Genomic DNA, 18416 nt, shown 5'->3' with positions numbered 1-18416 from the left:
TACCTACTGTTAAATGAACCAATGTCATTTTAGGGTTCCGCACCCAAAGGGTAAGAACGGGACCCTATTAGTAAGACTTCGCTGTCTGTCCGTCGCGTCTGTCTCTCTCCAAGCTGTATCTCAATTCACAAGTACCGCGATAGTTAGACAGCTGAAATTTTCACAGATGGAACAACTAATACTAAAAACAAAATAAAAAATATATTTAAGGGTTAACTTCAATACAACAAACATGTTTTTTTTTACCTTTTTTGCTCGTAAACAATTCACAAAATCCATAATTTCCTCCATATCAATAATGGCATTTTTGCTATATAATGGTACGAAACCCTTCGTGTGCGAGTCCGACACGCACTTTTTATCTTAGTACCATGATAATTATAAGTTATATCTCCAAAATTAATAAAAATATTATGTTAGGTAGTATAATAAAATTAAGATTTAAAATATCTTGTTCTGAGTATATATACCTATAAATTAATTAAGCATAATATTATGTTAATTAAACTTAATCTTTTCTGAATCTAATTTAAATGTAATTTCTAAGCCATTAAAATTAAACAAACGACAATAGAACCTACTTTTTTAGGGTTCCGTACCCAAAGGGTAAAAACGGGACCCTATTAATGAGACTTCGATGTCTGTCCGTCTGTCCGTCTGCCTCCAGGCTGTATCTCAAGAACTACTATAGCTAGACTTCTGAAACTTTCACAGATTATGTATATCTATTGCCGCTGTAACAGCAATACTAAAAACGACAACAAACGTGATCTATATCAGTAATGGCAACAGGTAGGTACCTGAAATTTTCACAAATGCCTAAATTATATGTGTACTTTAATAATTAATAATAATATTGAAAAAAATAAAAATTTAAGGGGTCTCCCATACAAAAAACACAAGTTCTCGCATATTTTGCTCTTTAACGTACGGAACCATTCGTGGGCGAGTCTAACTCGCACTTGGTCGATTATTTTGAAGTTGCTTATGAAGTATTCTAACGCAATCTTATCACAACGTCATGCAACTGCTCAGTACTCACTGTTCACTGCTCTCTGCTCACTGCTCACTGTTCACACTACTCACGATCTCATCAACACTAATAATTATTATTATTCTTGATGTCGCAAACTTTTATTTAATCCGAACAAGAGCTGGCAATTTCAACAAAGGCTCGTAGAAGTTCTACGATATTTATATAATAGTTTAGTGCAAAAATACATCGGGTGTGCGTAGGGTTGTCGATTTCGAGTTTTTGCATCCACACTTGTCCCTGGTACAGTAAAGTCACATTCCTTGAAAAACAAAAATATTACGTATCTAGTCTGTCAAGAAAGTGAAGAAATTAAAAAGTGGCAACATCGTAGTGTCATCCCTTTTTTCTTAGATTGATTTGAAAAAGATGACACTACGATGTTGCCACTTTTTAATTTCTTCACTTTCTTGACAGACTATAGGTACTCGTATATTAGGCAACCATTATTATAACTTTGGGAAGATTATAAATATAAAATTGTGCCTGTCTGTCTATTTGTCTATCTGTTACCCCTTGACGCCCAAACCGCTGCACATATATTGCTGAAATTTGCTATGGAGATACTCTGAGTCCTGGGAAAGGACATAGGATACTTTTTATTCCGGAAAAATGTACGGTTTTCGCGCGATAATCGAATTTTAGCGCAATGAAGCTGCGGGCGTCATCTAGTAAGGACCCTGAACCATGTAAGGCTACTATAACGGGAAAATATTTTTAATAATAGTATGGATGGATATAGAATGTGCCAGCCCTAGCGAGTGTAGCTGCGCGGAGCACGTCCCACACGACTCCGAGTTTCCGTATCCGCTAAGTGGAAGTATCTTTATCGGATGCTTTTATTAGCCAGCCATCCAGCCATCCAGCCGCGACCGGGATCCAATAATCAGAGCTAACTTCTTACTTATCGGTCCAACTTATGCACTCCATGAGCCGATGTGCAATAGCGGCTTTTTACTTTTTTCTTACGAAGTTATGTAAAGTTTGTGCAGATTTTTTCTATTTTTATATAATTTCTAAAGATTTTTATTCCTTCATTCATTGTTCGAGTCACTTAAAATTTTGATATTTCGAAGTATAATAATTATTAATTGGCAGTTTTTTCTAACCCTTCTAAGTCGGAACCGAAATATGTATATTCAAAACTGTTATATAATAAAATCTTAATCAAATAAAATTTTATTTACCTACTGTGACGATAAATAGGTTAGAGAATATTTATTATGCCTAAAATATTATATTATTTTATCATATTATAATCACCGATGTACACATAATATTATTTAGTACGGTGCAGTTGCGTAGCGGTCTACGGTAGCACTACACCGTAGAGCGCGGCGTAGCTGGTAGCACGTCTAGATCGTCTATATATTAATACGTGAGCCAAAAACTTTGTATCCCTTTTGACAAAAAATGGGGAAACGTAGGTGAATGAAATTTTGAACAGGTATAGTTTATATGGTGAAAGAGTGCATCGAACGAATATTATTTTGAAATTATGCTTTTATCATACATTTTTTTAACAAATAAAACATTACACACACTACAACACACACACATGAGAAATGACAGATTTTTGAGTGACAAGCCTATACATACGAATTATACTCTTTTATTTATGGTTGAAGTCTGTTGACAACAAGTTGACAAATTGAAAATGGATTATAGTTTTTTTAATGAATCTTAGATACTGTTAGACAATGCTTACACGGCCAGTCTGAGATCAGCTAAGTCCCAGAGACAAGAGTTGAAAAAAAATTATAGTCAATATTTTTTACAAAATATAGGTAGTAAGCCTAATGTCGTTGAAACTAAGGTCGAATTTCGACCATTGGGCGATCTCTAGTTAATGATAAACAGACTATTCTTAATTTGTTTTATACAAATTAAAGTATTTAGTTGCACATTATTATAATTAACTTCTTGGTCACTAACAAAGTATATTTTTATTTATTACTTCTATACTAATTACCTCACTAATTACTAATATTTGAAGCGAAAGAGTTTGTTTGTTTGAATGCGCTCATCTCAGAAACTACTGGTCCGATTTGAAAAAATATTTCAGTGTTAGATAGCTCATTTATCGAGGAAGGCTATATGCTATAATATGTTATCACGCTAAGACTAATAGGAATAAAGAAATAGAGAAAAATGTGGAAAAAATCGGGAAAATTATTTGAAAGGGCTTATCTCACGAACTACTGGAGCAATTTTTATTTTATTTGGCACAGATAAAAATTAGACCACGTGAAGGAGCATAGGCTATTTTCGTTGGGCTAATTTGTCTGTGTAATTTACGCAGGCAAAGCCGCGTGGAACGTGTAATTCTGAATACTTCACGATAATATTATATTTATTATACGATTACTATCGCCTATTGCTTACAAAGTAATCGCACCGGAAAATTTTAAAAAGACACGAACGAAGATGACCCATTTTATTAAAAAATCCTATTGAAGCATTTCAAATTGTTACCCGGAAATGTAATTTTAATTGGACAAGTAAAAATTTTACTCGAACGCCGAACGAACGAATTGCTCAACGAAATAAATAAAAATTGGCCAAGTGCGAATTGGACTCGCGCACGCGCGCGTACCATTATAGAGCAAAATTAGGCCCAAAAATTGTGTTTTTGGTATGGGAGGCCCGCCTTATTTTTTTTATTTTAATTATTATTAAATATTAACTAAAATATTATACAACTAAGGACTTTGTGAAAAATTCAGGTTTAAACCTGTTGCCATTATTGATATATAGCAACAAAGGCCAAAAAAACCTAACTCAAGGAGTCCCCCTTCAATTTTTAATTTATTTTGTTTTTAGTATTTGCTGTTATAGCAGCAACAGTCTGCGAAACAATCTGTGAAAATTTCAAAAGTCTAGCTATAACGGTGCCTGGAGATACACAGACAGACAGACAGACAGACAGACAGACAGACAGACAGACAGACAGACAAACGGACACTCGGACAGACGGACAGACATCGAAGTCTTAGTAAGAGGGTCCCGTTTTGGCCCTTTGGGTACGGAACCCTAAAAAATTGAGTAACTTGCAAAACATCATCGACGCTAGAATAACGTGCGGTCCGCCCCCGCCCGCCCTACACCAGGTTGTTAGTTGGCAAACCTTCGACGCGATAATCTGTAGCGTAATTAAACGTGAAACCAAACAAAGAAAATACTTCCGAAATAATTGTGGCTCCTATGTACGTATTCACAATTTATTACAAGTGTTTTCCGATCAAACATAATACCGTATGTTTTACTTCTCGCGCGTCGGTGTCTGTTAACATTAAATACGAGGAGATCGCTTATTATTAAATTTGTTTTTAGAAGCAAATACATTTCGATATTACCGTAATTACTGCGAACGGCGCGGCGGCGGTGCGCTCGAGCGAGCCCGCCGCTTGCGAGCAAAAATTGATGCAGTACAATTTAATAAAGAAATACTTCGAAAGCATTTTCAGTATTTCACATTTCACATTTTATTTGCTATATGCTCCGCATTTTCGGATGTTCTCTCGGTTTTTCATCGTCGTGCATCGCCCGCGTCTAAGTCGGTGGTAGGTATTTAAATGGGGTTTTATTTTCACTCTCGTCCGAAATTCGTCAGTTTTGTCGCACGTGCGTGCCCGGGCCATTCATCCCCCTCCCCGCGGGATGCGCGCGCATGGATCGATACGGCGGCGCGGGCAGTGGCCGGCCAGCCGCGCGACGCGCCGCACGCCCATGACCAGGCACAGATGACGGAGCCCGCCGCCGTCGCAGCACCGCACCGCCCCCAGCACCGCCCTGCCCGCTGGCACGACCAGGTACGATCGATGCCCCGCCTCCCGATACCCGCGCTGACCCCGAGAAGTGTCAGATACGTCTCCGATGCCAAATCCGGGGGCCGAATTAACCCCGGGACACTGTGACAATTGACACGTCTCGAATGCCAAAACCGGGGAACATATTACTCGTATGCGCTGTGTATGGAGAATCATCCTTAAAGTATCCCATCGAATATAAATGTAGACATAGAGCGACCCCAGGATACTACATTGGCAATTAATGTCTGGGACTCCAAAACCAGGCTCAGTTATTTTGTATGTGCTAGTGTACTGCGCTCCACAATCATCCCATTATTATAGGTCCCTTTGAATGTAAATTGTAGATCAGAGTATGTGATTTAATATTCATCATTAATTTCTAATGTGTACATAATATGGATTAACGACCATGTGGTGTGTATGCCTCAGCTGGGACTGAAATCGATATACCCAAATTCGACTAATGTCAAGTATATTTTGTGAAGGAGCACCGCCCTGCGCCTTATGCCTTTTACGAGGGCGGGTGATATAAAACGTAAAAACCCTCGCAACACCCAATGAACACGATACTACCAGTGATGTTGCAATGAAAATAGGAGATAAAAAAATATTAAATTAACAAAAAAGGTTTTTCATTTTAGTTTGCTCGGTTCATTTCGTTTGTAATAAAAATATTTTATGATAATTGAATCACTTGAGACATAACACTGTCGACTTTACGAGCATTTTAATAAGTGACGTGCTTTTAAGGGGTGCAAAGGGGTGCTAAACCTGTTTAATTCTGCGCGAACAGAGTCGCGGGCAGCTTGGACTTTTAAAAAAGCCTTCATTACGTGATAGACGCCTTTAAACTTATTAGTTCCGCCTTACTGCATTTAATAAGCAAAACTTTTAATAAAATTACACGCAAGAAGTCGTAATTTTAAACTATTTTTTTTTTAGTTTTGACTAAATAGTGGTCAGATTTAATATTTACTACAGTTTTAATTTGATTAATGGTCATAAATAAAGAATGTTATAAATGTTTAAATACCATGTGCATGTCAAATATTTTATTTTTATTTTTCTGGTACGTTATTGTAGAGTCTTGTCGTCTGTCTGGTATCGACTTGAACTTTTACCTATTTATTAAAAATTCTAATTATATAAAAATTAAATATATAGATTTTATGGTAATTTCTTTAGATATATTCAGTTTAATGAGAGTAATTGGAAATTGAAATATTTTTGAAAACGGTTTGACAGTTCGTGACAGATGCACGGTTAATTAAAAGTTACGACTACGGTATAACTGCCCTTTAAAAATAAAACTTGTATGTTGAAACTTGAAACACATTTCGACATTCGACTCGAATAGCTGAATGAAAATACAAAACATTAATTTTCCTTCATCAACAACTATGTTTAGCCAGTGTCACCATAAAAGCACATATTATATCTATATATTAATACGTGAGCCAAAAACTTTGTTTCCATTTTGACGAAAAATGGGGAAACGTAGGGGAATGAAATTTTGCGCAGTTATAGTTTATATGGTGAAGGAGTGCATCGAACTAATATTATTTTGAAATTATGCTTTTATCATACATTTTTTTAACAATTAAACATTACACACACTACAACGTGTGTGTGACACTATAAAAATTGCCGGTTTTTTGAGTGACAAGCCTATACATATGAATTATACTCTTTTGTTTATGATTGAAGTCTGTTGACAACAAGGTGGCAAATTGAAAAATATGGGTTTTTTTTTATTGAATCTTAGATAGGTACTATTAGACAATGTTTACACGGCCAGTCTGAGATCAGCTGAGTCCCAGAGACATTTTTTTTTAATTCGCCCGATCAGGACGGGCAAAGGGAGCGTTGCCCATACAGCCAGTCCCAGAGACAAGAGTTGAAAAAAATATATGATAAAGTCAATATTTTTTACAAAATATAGGTAGTAGTCCTAATGTCGTTGAAACTAACTAACTAACTTACTAAACTGGATAAAATGTCACACAGGGGCTGTTTCACCACTTCCTTATAAGTGCCGGATAGGCTATCCAGGACTTAACTTGACAGATACAGTATTGATTATCTGTTAGATAAGTTGTGGATAGCCTATCCGGCACTTATCTGGAAGTGGTGAAACAATAAGCCCCTTAATATAATATAGAGGTAACATTCGTAGCCATGTCTACGCTACTACGAGAGTGTAGAGCTTCGTAGCACTTTAGTAAGTTACTACTACATCTATCTACTACAGATTGTGAATATAACTTATTTTTTATGTGATAATATCTTTTTTTTAGTTTAATTTTTATATCTTATTACTTATTAATATACCCACATTAATATACCCACATTAATATTACAGTGTGGAGTGTAGTAACAAACCAATTTTGCCATAGATTTACAATCAACATCTATTAATTACCTATACAAAAGTTCCGTACAAAAATAGCCAATTTCAAAAACGTTACTCACAAACAATTTGGGATCGAATAAACGTGAAACGTAACTACGGCTTACCGGCTTACGTTACATTCCATTCCGCAATTATGTGGAACTCTGAAAAAGCCCGTAATAACAAAATCGATAAGGCGATTACTGTAAATACACGACAGACGGGGGGCGGGGGGAGGGGGGTTCGTGATCGACTGCAATTATTACAGCAAATAGTCCAAGGACGGTGTAAACCGCCGATGCACTCGATACCTCGCTTAAGACTGCGTTAGTCGCTTTCCCCTCGATACAAACGATCTTGGGGTTACTCTGAAGTAAAATATTTTAGGCCTAAGTGTTTCATTTTGATCGATTTTATTTATACTTGTTGTCAATGTGTTAGCATGTTTTGAAAATTAAGATTACTTTAAGAAGCTCAAAACTCTAGATCTCCAGTGACTAAAAATAAAAGAAAACAACAAAATATAAAAATAACAATCACGTACGAATACAGTTTAGTTTTTCAATATTGGAAAATATTTATTTCATACGTATATCGTAGAGTTTTTACAAAACACCAAAAGCTATCTGACTGATTAAGGGTGGGTTGCACCAGAGGCGTGGTTATAGTTACAGTTATGGTCAAAGTTATGGTTATAGTTAAGGCTAACTTAACTTTAACCTTAACTTTGACCACAGAATTTGACAGACGTCTGTTGCTTGTTTGACAAGGCTTTAAATGAACGTGGGCGGGGGCGCTGCTGGTAAAGAAGAACTGTCAAAAATGGCGTTTTTGTATGATGACAGCGATAGTTCCTTTTTCGCCACGTTCATTTAAAGCCTTGTCGAGCTCTATAGTTATGGTTAAATATGGCGTTCATTTTTTACTTTAACCAAAGATTTGACATTTTGCATTGTAGTTATAATTACAGTTAAAGTAAGTTGGTGCAACCCACCCTTAGGCGCCTTTTCTAAAATACTAAACAAAGCAGTTTCGACGTATCCACAATTTTTATTTTTCTATAAGGATAGGTAACTATTTTGACAGTAATATTCTCTTATGTAGCTTAAAAAGAGGAAAAATTGTTACGCCCATTTTTTATTTTAACCCTCAACTGGTGTACTCTTAATAGTCGTGCACTCTTGGCAAATGAAAAGATCTTAACGACCCCGCTAATGGAAGGTCGATGAACTGAGATTAAATTAAGATTCAGTCTTATCTAGCTTACGTTTCTAGTTCTGTTGCGATTCTGCCAAAAAAGTTCCCAAGTAATGTATGACGACAGGCGTCGTTTACTCAACGTTATAAGAGCGGGAACTGGACGTCTAATTTTAGAAGACTTTAGCTTACCAACCTTTTTTACCAGATTAATCAGAATTTTCAGTTTAAATGTTTAACAACGGCATTTTTACTCTACATTACTGATGTTGATTTGTAGCCTAGACATTATTAGAACAAGTTATGCTCACGATACACTTGTACAAATGAGTTTTGTTGAGAATATGGTTTAGCTGTAAAAGCCAGCTTTTCAAGCTTGTAGCTGTTACATATGCTTATATTATTATCTATGAGAATAGGAGAGCGCGTATTTGCATATCGTCTATGCGTTAAAGATATTATGTTGTTTGATTATATTTACTACTTACTTTACATTTTACTGAAGGCGTCTGGAGGGGTAATAAATCCTAATTCCTGTCCTGTAAAGTTGAATATTTGAAGCCCTAATAATTCCTTCTATTGTTCGCAGGTGATGCAAGGAAGATGAGTCGCCGCGCGCGGCCGTGAGATGGGAGTGCAGGCATGGGCTGGCGCGCCGAGCAACCGCCGCACATCGCCGCCGGCCTGCTGCTCGTGCTAGTGCTGTACCTGCCGGGTGAGTGTGCCAGCTGTCCGTAGTCCAGCACCTACAGGCGCCGCCCGCGGCCGGGAGATGGGAGTGCAGGCATGGGCTGGCGCGCCGGGCAACCGCCGCACATCGCCGCCGGCCTGCTGCTCGTGCTAGCGCTGTACCAGCCGGGTGAGTGTGCCAGCTGTCCGTAGTCCAGCACCTACAGGCGCCGCGCGCGGCCGGGAGATGGGAGTGCAGGCATGGGCTGGCGCGCCGAGCAACCGCCGCACATCACCGCCGGCCTGCTGCTCGTGCTAGTGCTGTACCTGCCGGGTGAGTGTGCCAGCTGTCCGTAGTCCAGCACCTACAGGCGCCGCCCGCGGCCGGGAGCTGGGAGTGCAGGCATGGGCTGGCGCGCCGGGCAACCGCCGCACATCGCCGCCGGCCTGCTGCTCGTGCTAGCGCTGTACCAGCCGGGTGAGTGTGCCAGCTGTCCGTAGTCCAGCACCTACAGGCGCCGCGCGCGGCCGGGAGATGGGAGTGCAGGCATGGGCTGGCGCGCCGAGCAACCGCCGCACATCGCCGCCGGCCTGCTGCTCGTGCTAGTGCTGTACCTGCCGGGTGAGTGTGCCAGCTGTCCGTAGTCCAGCACCTACAGGCGCCGCGCGCGGCCGGGAGCTGGGAGTGCAGGCATGGGCTGGCGCGCCGAGCAACCGCCGCGCATCGCCGCCGGCCTGCCGCTCGTGCTAGTGCTATACCTGACGGGTGAGTGTGCCAGAAGTAAACTCCGAAGGTCATTGGAAATTTCAGGAATGAAGATTTCAGCACTAGCGGCCTGATGCTTTCCTTTTTAAAAATTAAAAAAAAAGGTTCTGTTTATGGCTGGATGTTAATATTATCATCCTTTAAAGAAATAATAATAAATAATAATACTCCCCACACCGGTTTCGGTGACGGTGGCCGGTTTCATTGAAACCAGACCAGGTACGCAGGAGTAATTTTATAGTGCCCAAGTGTGTGCGCAGTACACAAGAGCACTCTATTCCTTTACTCTCATAACCCAGTGGGACGGAAGACCAACACGACTGGCGCAGGACCGACTTTTTACATGCCCATCCGACGCATGGATTATCGACAATCGGGTGATCAGCCTGCATTGTCCCAACCAAACTTGGAAATAACATGTTTCCAACGCGGGATTCGATCCCACGACCTCCGGAGTCGAGAGCGACGCTCTAACCACTAGACCACGGAGGCGGTAAAGAAAGCGGGGATCTCAAGTCATAATATTTTAGATATTGTAGCGTCTAGAGCAGTACTCTCTAGTGGGCTTATGACAAGGGTGTTATGTTCTTCTCGAACACGCGTGTTCAACACACGACACGGGGTTGCGTCATGTCGCGAGACGTGAGGTGTGGTGGCGTGTTTATTATTCAGGACGGAACTGCCCCACCTCGTCACACGGACCGAATGCTCGATAATAGTTAGTTTTTAACGAAAACCGTTTTATTCCGAGGAGGTCCACTTTATATACAATGAATATAAATGGCGCGACCTTCGCTTTCTTTGTTGTAAAGCTAATTTAAAACACATTTTGTCCGGAGTCTAGTTAATGGTCACTCAATGTCACCAGTTATAACGTAACTCACCTATTTATCTTCTCTTATATATAAAAATGGATTTTCAAATGTATTAGTCGCGCTAAAACTCGAAAACGGCTGAACGGATTTGGCTGATATTAGTCTTAAAATATTCGTAGAAGCCCAGGGAAGGTTTTACAGTGACACGAGGTTCACCGGGACAGCTAGTTGTCAATAAAGTTAATAATTTTCCTTCATTTCCGATGGCAATATGCCATAGCTTTAAGTACGAAAAGGTAAAAAAACTGTTCCAATATCAAAGTATTAAAAGATACGTACTTAAAGAAGAAGGGGAATTTCGTACCCACCAATGTAGCACGTTGAGCCCACCCTCATTAACTTTTTTCTCTTTTTTTTTCTTTTTTTTTCTTTTCAAGACCTTTCATTTGGTATATGTCTCAACGTACTACAGCTTGGGTACGGGTCGCATACAAAAATGCCCCTTCTTCTTTGGTTTTTAATTTTAAAGAATAAAATGAACTAGGAATTGCAACTGGTTCTAATTAACTTAACTCCTCGAATTATTGTGTTAATAAAGTTAATAATTTTATTTCATTTTCGACAGCATGTCGCGATCGTAATCATCAATAAAAAGTTTTAATATTCAAATGTTATCAGTGTTGATTAGAGTCTTCTCTAATATTAAGATACTTACTTATTTTTAAGAAGATTTTAGATTTTAATTACGGAAAGTAACATGAAAATAATCGAGGAAAATATTTTAACAATCAAAATATCACATTTCCTTTGTGTTAATAATTGTATACGGTACTCGTAGTGGGTCGGGCTTGGACACTAGACCATCTCGAGTCCTCGTTATCTCACCTCCACTATGAGAACTCCAAAAGCCTAATTGGGCAGCCATTGTTATGTGCACGTCGCAGGCCAACGACCTCTCGAGGGCAGAAGATGTCCAAAAATAAATAGGCAATTAACTAGTTTATACTATTATGTTATAAACGCGAAAATGTGTCTTTCTGCACCCGTAGCATGGCTACACTAGAAATACGAAAGCATATACAAACAGCTGAGATAAACTGAAGGTGCTGTTGCGATCGTTACCGCGGCTAGCCGCGATCGACAAACATTTAATTAAAACTAGAGATCGCCCAATGGTCGAAATTCGACCTTAGTTTCAACGATATTAGGACTACTACTTATATTATTTTGTAATTTTTTTTTGACTTTATCATATTTTTTTCAACTCCGTCTCTGGGACTCAGCTGATCTCAGACTGGCCGTGTAAGCATATCTAAGATTCAATAAAAAAACTTTAATCCATTTTCAACAAATTTTCAATTTGTCACCTTGTTGTCAACAGACTTCAACCATAAATAAAGGAGTATAATTCGTATGTATAGGCTTGTCACTCAAAAATCTGTCATTTTTCTTAGTGTGTGTGTTGTAGTGTGTGTAATGTTTTATTTGTTAAAAAATGTATGATAAAAACCTAATTTCAAAATAATATTAGCTCGATGCACTCCTTCACCATAAAAACTATAACTGTGCAAAATTTCATTCTCCTACGTTTCCCCATTTTACGTCAAAAGGGATACAAAGTGGCTCACGTATTAATATATAGATGCCACTTTATGACATAGACTATAGTCTACGTTATAAGGTAGGATTTTATTTGAATTTTTAGGACTATAGTCTATGTCATAAAGTGGCATTATATTTGATTTTTGTTGATCGCGGCTAGCCGCGGTAAAGATCGGAACGGCACCTTCAGTTTGTCTCCGCTGTTTGTCTATACTTTCGTATTTCTACTGTAGCCATGTGCTGTTGTTTTGCTATTTCTTCACGTTTGAAGTGCTGAATCGATGATATTGAAATTTTGGTATAGAGATACTGCAACATTACGTCCCTAGAAAGGAACATTTGTCAATTGATTTTAGGTTTTGCAAGAAAAAATGAACAATTCCTGCGAAATTATAACAATGAAACTAAGGCATATTAAATGTATAGATACTTTAATAACTTTCTACATGCAGATCTGCGTGTACAAAGTTAATATAGAGCGCATTACTTAAGCCACTCCAAGTGAGTAAAGTTTCGAGAGACTAACTTCATCAAATAGTTATCCACCTAACACTGAATCATAATAGTGATGCAGTTGCAACTGTCTCGAGTTTGCCTTCGACTTAATTCACTTACGCTTGCGACGTGCAAGTGACGGCATTGCACAGTACGGTATAGCTGTAGTGTCGGCATTGCACAGTACGGTATAGCTGTAGTGTCGGCATTGCACAGCTACATAGCTGTTGTGATAAGCTTGAGTTCAATATTCGCTTTTTACGGAGAGGAAATTGTTTCAAATATAATATAATTCTATGCCCTACATGTTAGTCCTAATGAAGAATTTATCGAATCGATATCAGTGTTATTGTAGGAAACAGGAGCTGACCTGAGCTGTAACGAATTCAGATTATAGCGATACAATAGTTTAACGGGTCACGTTTGTTCCAGTAACTTGCCACCAAGATCACCAAGATGCTGTCCACATCACGGCGATCCTGGGCGAGAGCGTCGTGTTCAACTGCCAGGTGGACTTCCCCGAGGACGTGCCCGTGCCGTACGTCCTTCAGTGGGAGAAGAAGGTAGGCGAAACGGTACGGCGGCCCACACTCCACTCTTACAATACAAATGCTCATATCTTGTGTGTCTCTGTTCAGTAAGGTCGGCTCGTCCTCGACGCGCCAGCGAACTGTAAAGTATAGCGCTTGTGTCTCCGACACGTTTACTGTCCCGCGTGCCGGGCCGCGGGATCCGCCCGCCCCGCGCCCCGCGCATCCCGCGGCCCGCGCGAGAGTGTACCGCCTCTCGACTCGTATACACCACAGCGGCAAAGGCCTCCGAAGCGAGTCGGAGAGAGCAGCAGACCCCCGTTAGATTCCGACACACACTACCACATACAGTTTACTCTTCGCCTTGTACCGGGGTGCACTGGTAGCGGGGAGCACGTAGCTTCACGGCTCACGGGGCGCGCACTGGCGGTGGTTCTGTCTGTTTCTCTCTTCCTGTGGCCGGGGGACTCGCCCCCGCTCTGTCCTAGTTTCATGTAAACGTTGAGATGACGCTCTATCGTATTTACTGTTGCATGTACTCGTCGTATTTTTTCCTCATCGTTATTCTTTCGTTGCATGTACCCGTATATCGCATACTCCTTCGCCTCACGTGTACCCGTATCTCGTTCGTTATGATTTGTACCATCGCATGCGTAGATTCGAGTCCGAGCTTCGTCACGTACGCGACACACTTTAATATTACAAGATGACGTGTAATGCGCTGTCGACCCGAGATAGTTAGTTGCATACTGAACTATGTATGTTGGATCCGTTCGTGAGTAGTTGCGTAACTTTAAGGTAGGTCGCTGGAGCTCCGCGCCAGTTTGTATGAAATATTAACCTGTGGGCACGCGTGTAGGGTCAAGACATCCCGATCTACATTTGGTACGAGAGCTACCCGACGCACAGCGGCGAGGGGTACGAGGGGCGCGTGTCGCGAGTCGCACCGGACTCCCCCTACGGCGCCGCCAGCCTCAACCTCACCAACATTAGAGAATCGGACCAGGTACCTGCGACATTAATTACTTGTTTAAGTCTACTTTGTAAATATATTTTTGTTTAATCTAATTCATACTTATGCCCTATACATCCGTTCACCCAGTTCACTTGACTTTAGTCAACATAGAAGATTTCCTCAGGATACGTTTCTTTGGAAACAAATTCCTGACCAAATTACAATTTTAGGGTTGGTACGAGTGTAAGGTGGTGTTCCTCAACCGGTCGCCGAACCAGCACAAGAATGGCACGTGGTTCCACCTGGACGTGCACGCGCCGCCGCGCTTCTCCATCACACCGGAAGACATTATATACGTTAATTTAGGTACGTTATTACAGTTCATGGACCTTCTATACCATCATATTATGATAAGTTTAGAGTTGACTGTGGTCTGTGCACAAGTTTTTTATTGTCACTTCGTCATCAGCTATTCATATTTCAGTGGATAAAATATGTCCCATATTCCAAAATTTAGTAAAGCCATGAACTTATTTTCTATTCCATAAAAGTTAAAAATAACCACCAAGTTATTATTAGCGTTATGGCTGTGTGAAAATATAATAGCTCATTTCTACTCCTCATGATAAAACATGTCAATATTTCCTAGAATATAAATGAGTAAGAACAAATGGACTTGAAATTTTGGTGATGCCTGACGGGATCTACCGATAACTGTACAAGCTAAGCTAAAACTTTGTATGCATGATCAACACTGACGACTCTAAGACGCTAAGGGTTAATTCAGACCGCAACGCGACGCGTAGATGCATTTCTGAATTGGTACTGAATTGACAGATTTCGTGAGCGTGAGACGTCTCGCAGGTCTGTCAAATCCATACAAAAGAAAAGCGTCTTCGCGTCGCGTTGCGGTCTGAATAAATAAAATAAATAAATAAAAATTGTTTTATTTCTGAATAAATTTGAATCAAATATTTTCAGAATGTTGAACTACATGTTGCCTACCACCGGTTCGGGAACTAACCCGGCGAGAAGAACCGGCGTAAGAAACTCGCACGGGGCCACTTTTTAGTAAAAAAGTGGAAAATTTGTCTTTTAAAAAAATAAAATTTACAATGTAAATAACTTAATCTATACAATATGAATACACAATTGTAAGTCACATATAATAAATGTAGAAGCAGCCTTGCAAGCAGCCATCCTACTCCCAAGATGTGCTATCGTTTAGGAAATCTTTGACCGTATAGTAGGCTTTGGCACACAAACATTCTTTAATTACTTTTTTAAATTTATTAATTGATAGATTTTGAACGTTTTCCGGGATTTTATTGTAAAGGCGTATACATTGACCTTTAAAAGATTTACTTATTTTGCTAAGTCTGATCACTGGTATTTCCAGCTTGTGCCTATTTCTAGTGTTTCTACCGTGACTATCACTTTTAGTTTTAAATTTAGTTAAATTCTTTCTAACATACAATACATTATCCAAAATGTATTGAGAAGCAACAGTTAGAATACCAATTTCTTTAAACTTTTCTCTCAGAGATTCAAAAGCTGACATTTTATAAATTGAGCGTATAGCTCGCTTCTGCAGCACAAAAATTGTATTGATGTCGGCAGCGTTTCCCCATAAAAGGATACCATAAGACATTCTACTGTGAAAATAACTAAAATAAACTAGTCTTGCCGTGTCTTCATCAGAAATTTCCCTAATTTTTCTGACTGCATATGCTGCAGAACTGAGCTTACCTGCAAGATTAGCAATATGAGGACCCCACTGTAATTTACTATCTAATGTAATGCCTAAGAATATAGTGGAGTCCACCAAATTCATTTTCTCATCATTTAATAGTAAATTGGTTTGAACTTGCCTAACATTGGGCAAAGTAAATTTTAAACATTTGGTTTTCTTAGAGTTTAAAAGTAAGTTATTAACATTAAACCAATGTACTATTTTTGAGAGAGCACTATTTACCTCGTCGTAATTTGACTGCCGTCGCTTCACTTTAAAAATAAGTGAAGTGTCATCAGCAAAAAGTACTATCTCATTATCTCATTATCCCTTACACAGTTGAAATCTGTCAAATCTATACAAATTTAGAAATGCATTTACGCGTCACGTTGCGGTCTGAATTGACCCTAAACTGGTCTCCACACCACGTTGTAATTCTGAAATTAAGCCGCCGTTAGCAATTGGAATCAATAAATTATAAAACAGTGATGCCAATCCCTAGGTGATGCCATAATCCTCAACTGCCAAGCGGAGGGCACACCGACGCCGGAGATACTATGGTACAAGGACGCGAACCCCGTGGAGCCGTCGGGCACGGTGGGCATCTTCAACGACGGCACCGAGCTGCGCATCAGCAACATCCGGCACGAGGACATCGGGGACTACACGTGCATCGCGCGCAACGGCGAGGGCCAGGTCTCGCACACCGCGCGCGTCATCATCGCCGGCGGGGCCGTCATCACGGTACGTAGACAGATATAATTCTAAACGACTATAGCACACCAGAGTAAACTAAGTACCAAGAATTCTATTAGATACATTTTACCAAAAGTATAAAATACTAGACAGTTTTAACCACAGTATAGCAATATGACATATATTGCTATACTGTGGTTTTAACGATCCTTAATTACAGGGATCAAAAAATAACAAAAACACGGAGAACTTAATAAATACGTAAACAAAATTAATAACTCGTAAAGGTGCGTAGAATGTAAATGCTTGGTAAATAATAAATATCCATATTGTCCCGACTCCCGATACATTCTCTCACCTCTCACCTGTTATACGCCCGCCAGCACCGGAAGCTCCGGAATTTAATAATGAAATTAATTTCGTTACTTTGACGAGTTACTCTTAAACCTGGAGGTTGCTGGAGCAAGTTTCTCCTCAATATGTGGCTGCAGGTAATTAGTTTGGCCGTAATTGACGGTTACGTTTAGGAGGCAACTTCAAATAGCTCGTTATATGGAACAGAGGCTTTTGATCTAACGTCCGACCTGATTATATGGAGTTAGATATTCGGATACTCAAAAGTTTTAGAATGTTAGGTCACTTTATCTCGTTGTTGTCGTTTTTTATCGACATTATTATGCACGATCATGATAAGAGTACCTTTTTAGATGCCACCGACGAATCAAACGAAGCTGGAGGGGGAGAAGGTTCAGTTTTCGTGCGAGGCGAAGGCGTTGCCCGGGAACGTCACGGTCAAGTGGTTCCGTGAAGGCGCGCCGGTGGCCGAGGTGGCGGCGCTCGAGACCAGAGTCACCATCAGACGAGACGGCGCCCTCGTCATCAACCCCGTGGCTGCAGACGACTCCGGACAGTACCTGTGCGAAGTCTCCAACGGGATCGGAGACCCGCAGAGCGCCTCCGCCTACTTGAATGTTGAATGTGAGTCGATACAAAACGCACGTCAAATTCACGAGAAATTTTTCTTTTTCGTTTTGCGGGTTACTTCCTAAATTAGAAGCACGGTCGCCCGTGACCCAGTTTATGCCTTCATATCTTTACGTCGTTTCTTTCCTTTTAAAAATGTTTTCACCGAAATCGGGGTGCATTCTTTTACGTTTTTAAAAATTGAAATGCGAAAAACATTTTTGCGATCGCTGCGATACGATTCGGAAATAAAAAGTTATCCGTGTTTCCGTGCATGAAAAGTCGCGTATGCATTTTAAAAAGATTGAAAGCGCGCCTATTAAAAACGTTATTTTCAGATCCGGCAAAAGTAACGTTCACCCCCACCGTGCAATACCTGCCGTTCCGGCTGGCCGGCGTCGTGCAGTGCTACATAAAAGCCAATCCTCCCCTTCAATATGTGACGTGGACGAAAGACAAAAGGCTGTTGGAACCGTACCAGACAAAAGACATAGTCATCATGAACAATGGCTCGCTGCTGTTTACTCGAGTGAATCAGAATCACCAGGGCCGCTACACTTGTACGCCCTACAACGCTCAGGGCACGCAGGGCTCTTCAGGTTTGTATGCATTTACGAGTAACGCTCGGAGCACGTCGAGATGAGTTACGAGAATGACATGAAAAATTGTTGAATACATTTGAGTGAGCTAAAATATTACGAGCGAAAATGTCGAGTCATCAGCAGTTCTCGAATCTCGTCTGATTTGAACAGATAACCT

General features: G+C 40.2%; 1 protein-coding gene across 8 annotated transcripts in view; it reads left to right on the top strand.

The window, feature by feature from the left end:
• LOC121735368 (protein turtle) overlaps positions 1-18416 on the top strand; it is a 110257-nt gene that overhangs the window by 81995 nt on the left and 9846 nt on the right. For 5 of the 8 annotated variants that reach the window (XR_006036847.1, XR_006036848.1, XM_042126213.1 and 2 more), the window contains exons 2-8: positions 9024-9149; positions 13214-13356; positions 14171-14317; positions 14497-14632; positions 16501-16742; positions 17402-17672; positions 17996-18256. Coding sequence is in view for 6 of the 8 variants with exons in the window: in XM_042126213.1 (XP_041982147.1) it covers positions 9077-9149; positions 13214-13356; positions 14171-14317; positions 14497-14632; positions 16501-16742; positions 17402-17672; positions 17996-18256 (1273 nt within the window). In the remaining 2 variants the exon portion in view is untranslated. Of the gene's footprint in view, positions 1-4739; positions 4846-9023; positions 9150-9641; positions 9726-13213; positions 13357-14170; positions 14318-14496; positions 14633-16500; positions 16743-17401; positions 17673-17995; positions 18257-18416 lie in introns of those variants that run through there. The other 3 variants (XM_042126196.1, XM_042126206.1, XM_042126181.1) reach the window with 3 other exon arrangements.

Source organism: Aricia agestis, chromosome 2 (genome assembly GCF_905147365.1).
Source record: "Aricia agestis chromosome 2, ilAriAges1.1, whole genome shotgun sequence".
NCBI classification, from domain to species: domain Eukaryota; kingdom Metazoa; phylum Arthropoda; class Insecta; order Lepidoptera; family Lycaenidae; genus Aricia; species Aricia agestis.
This window is presented reverse-complemented; position numbering and strand designations above follow the sequence as displayed.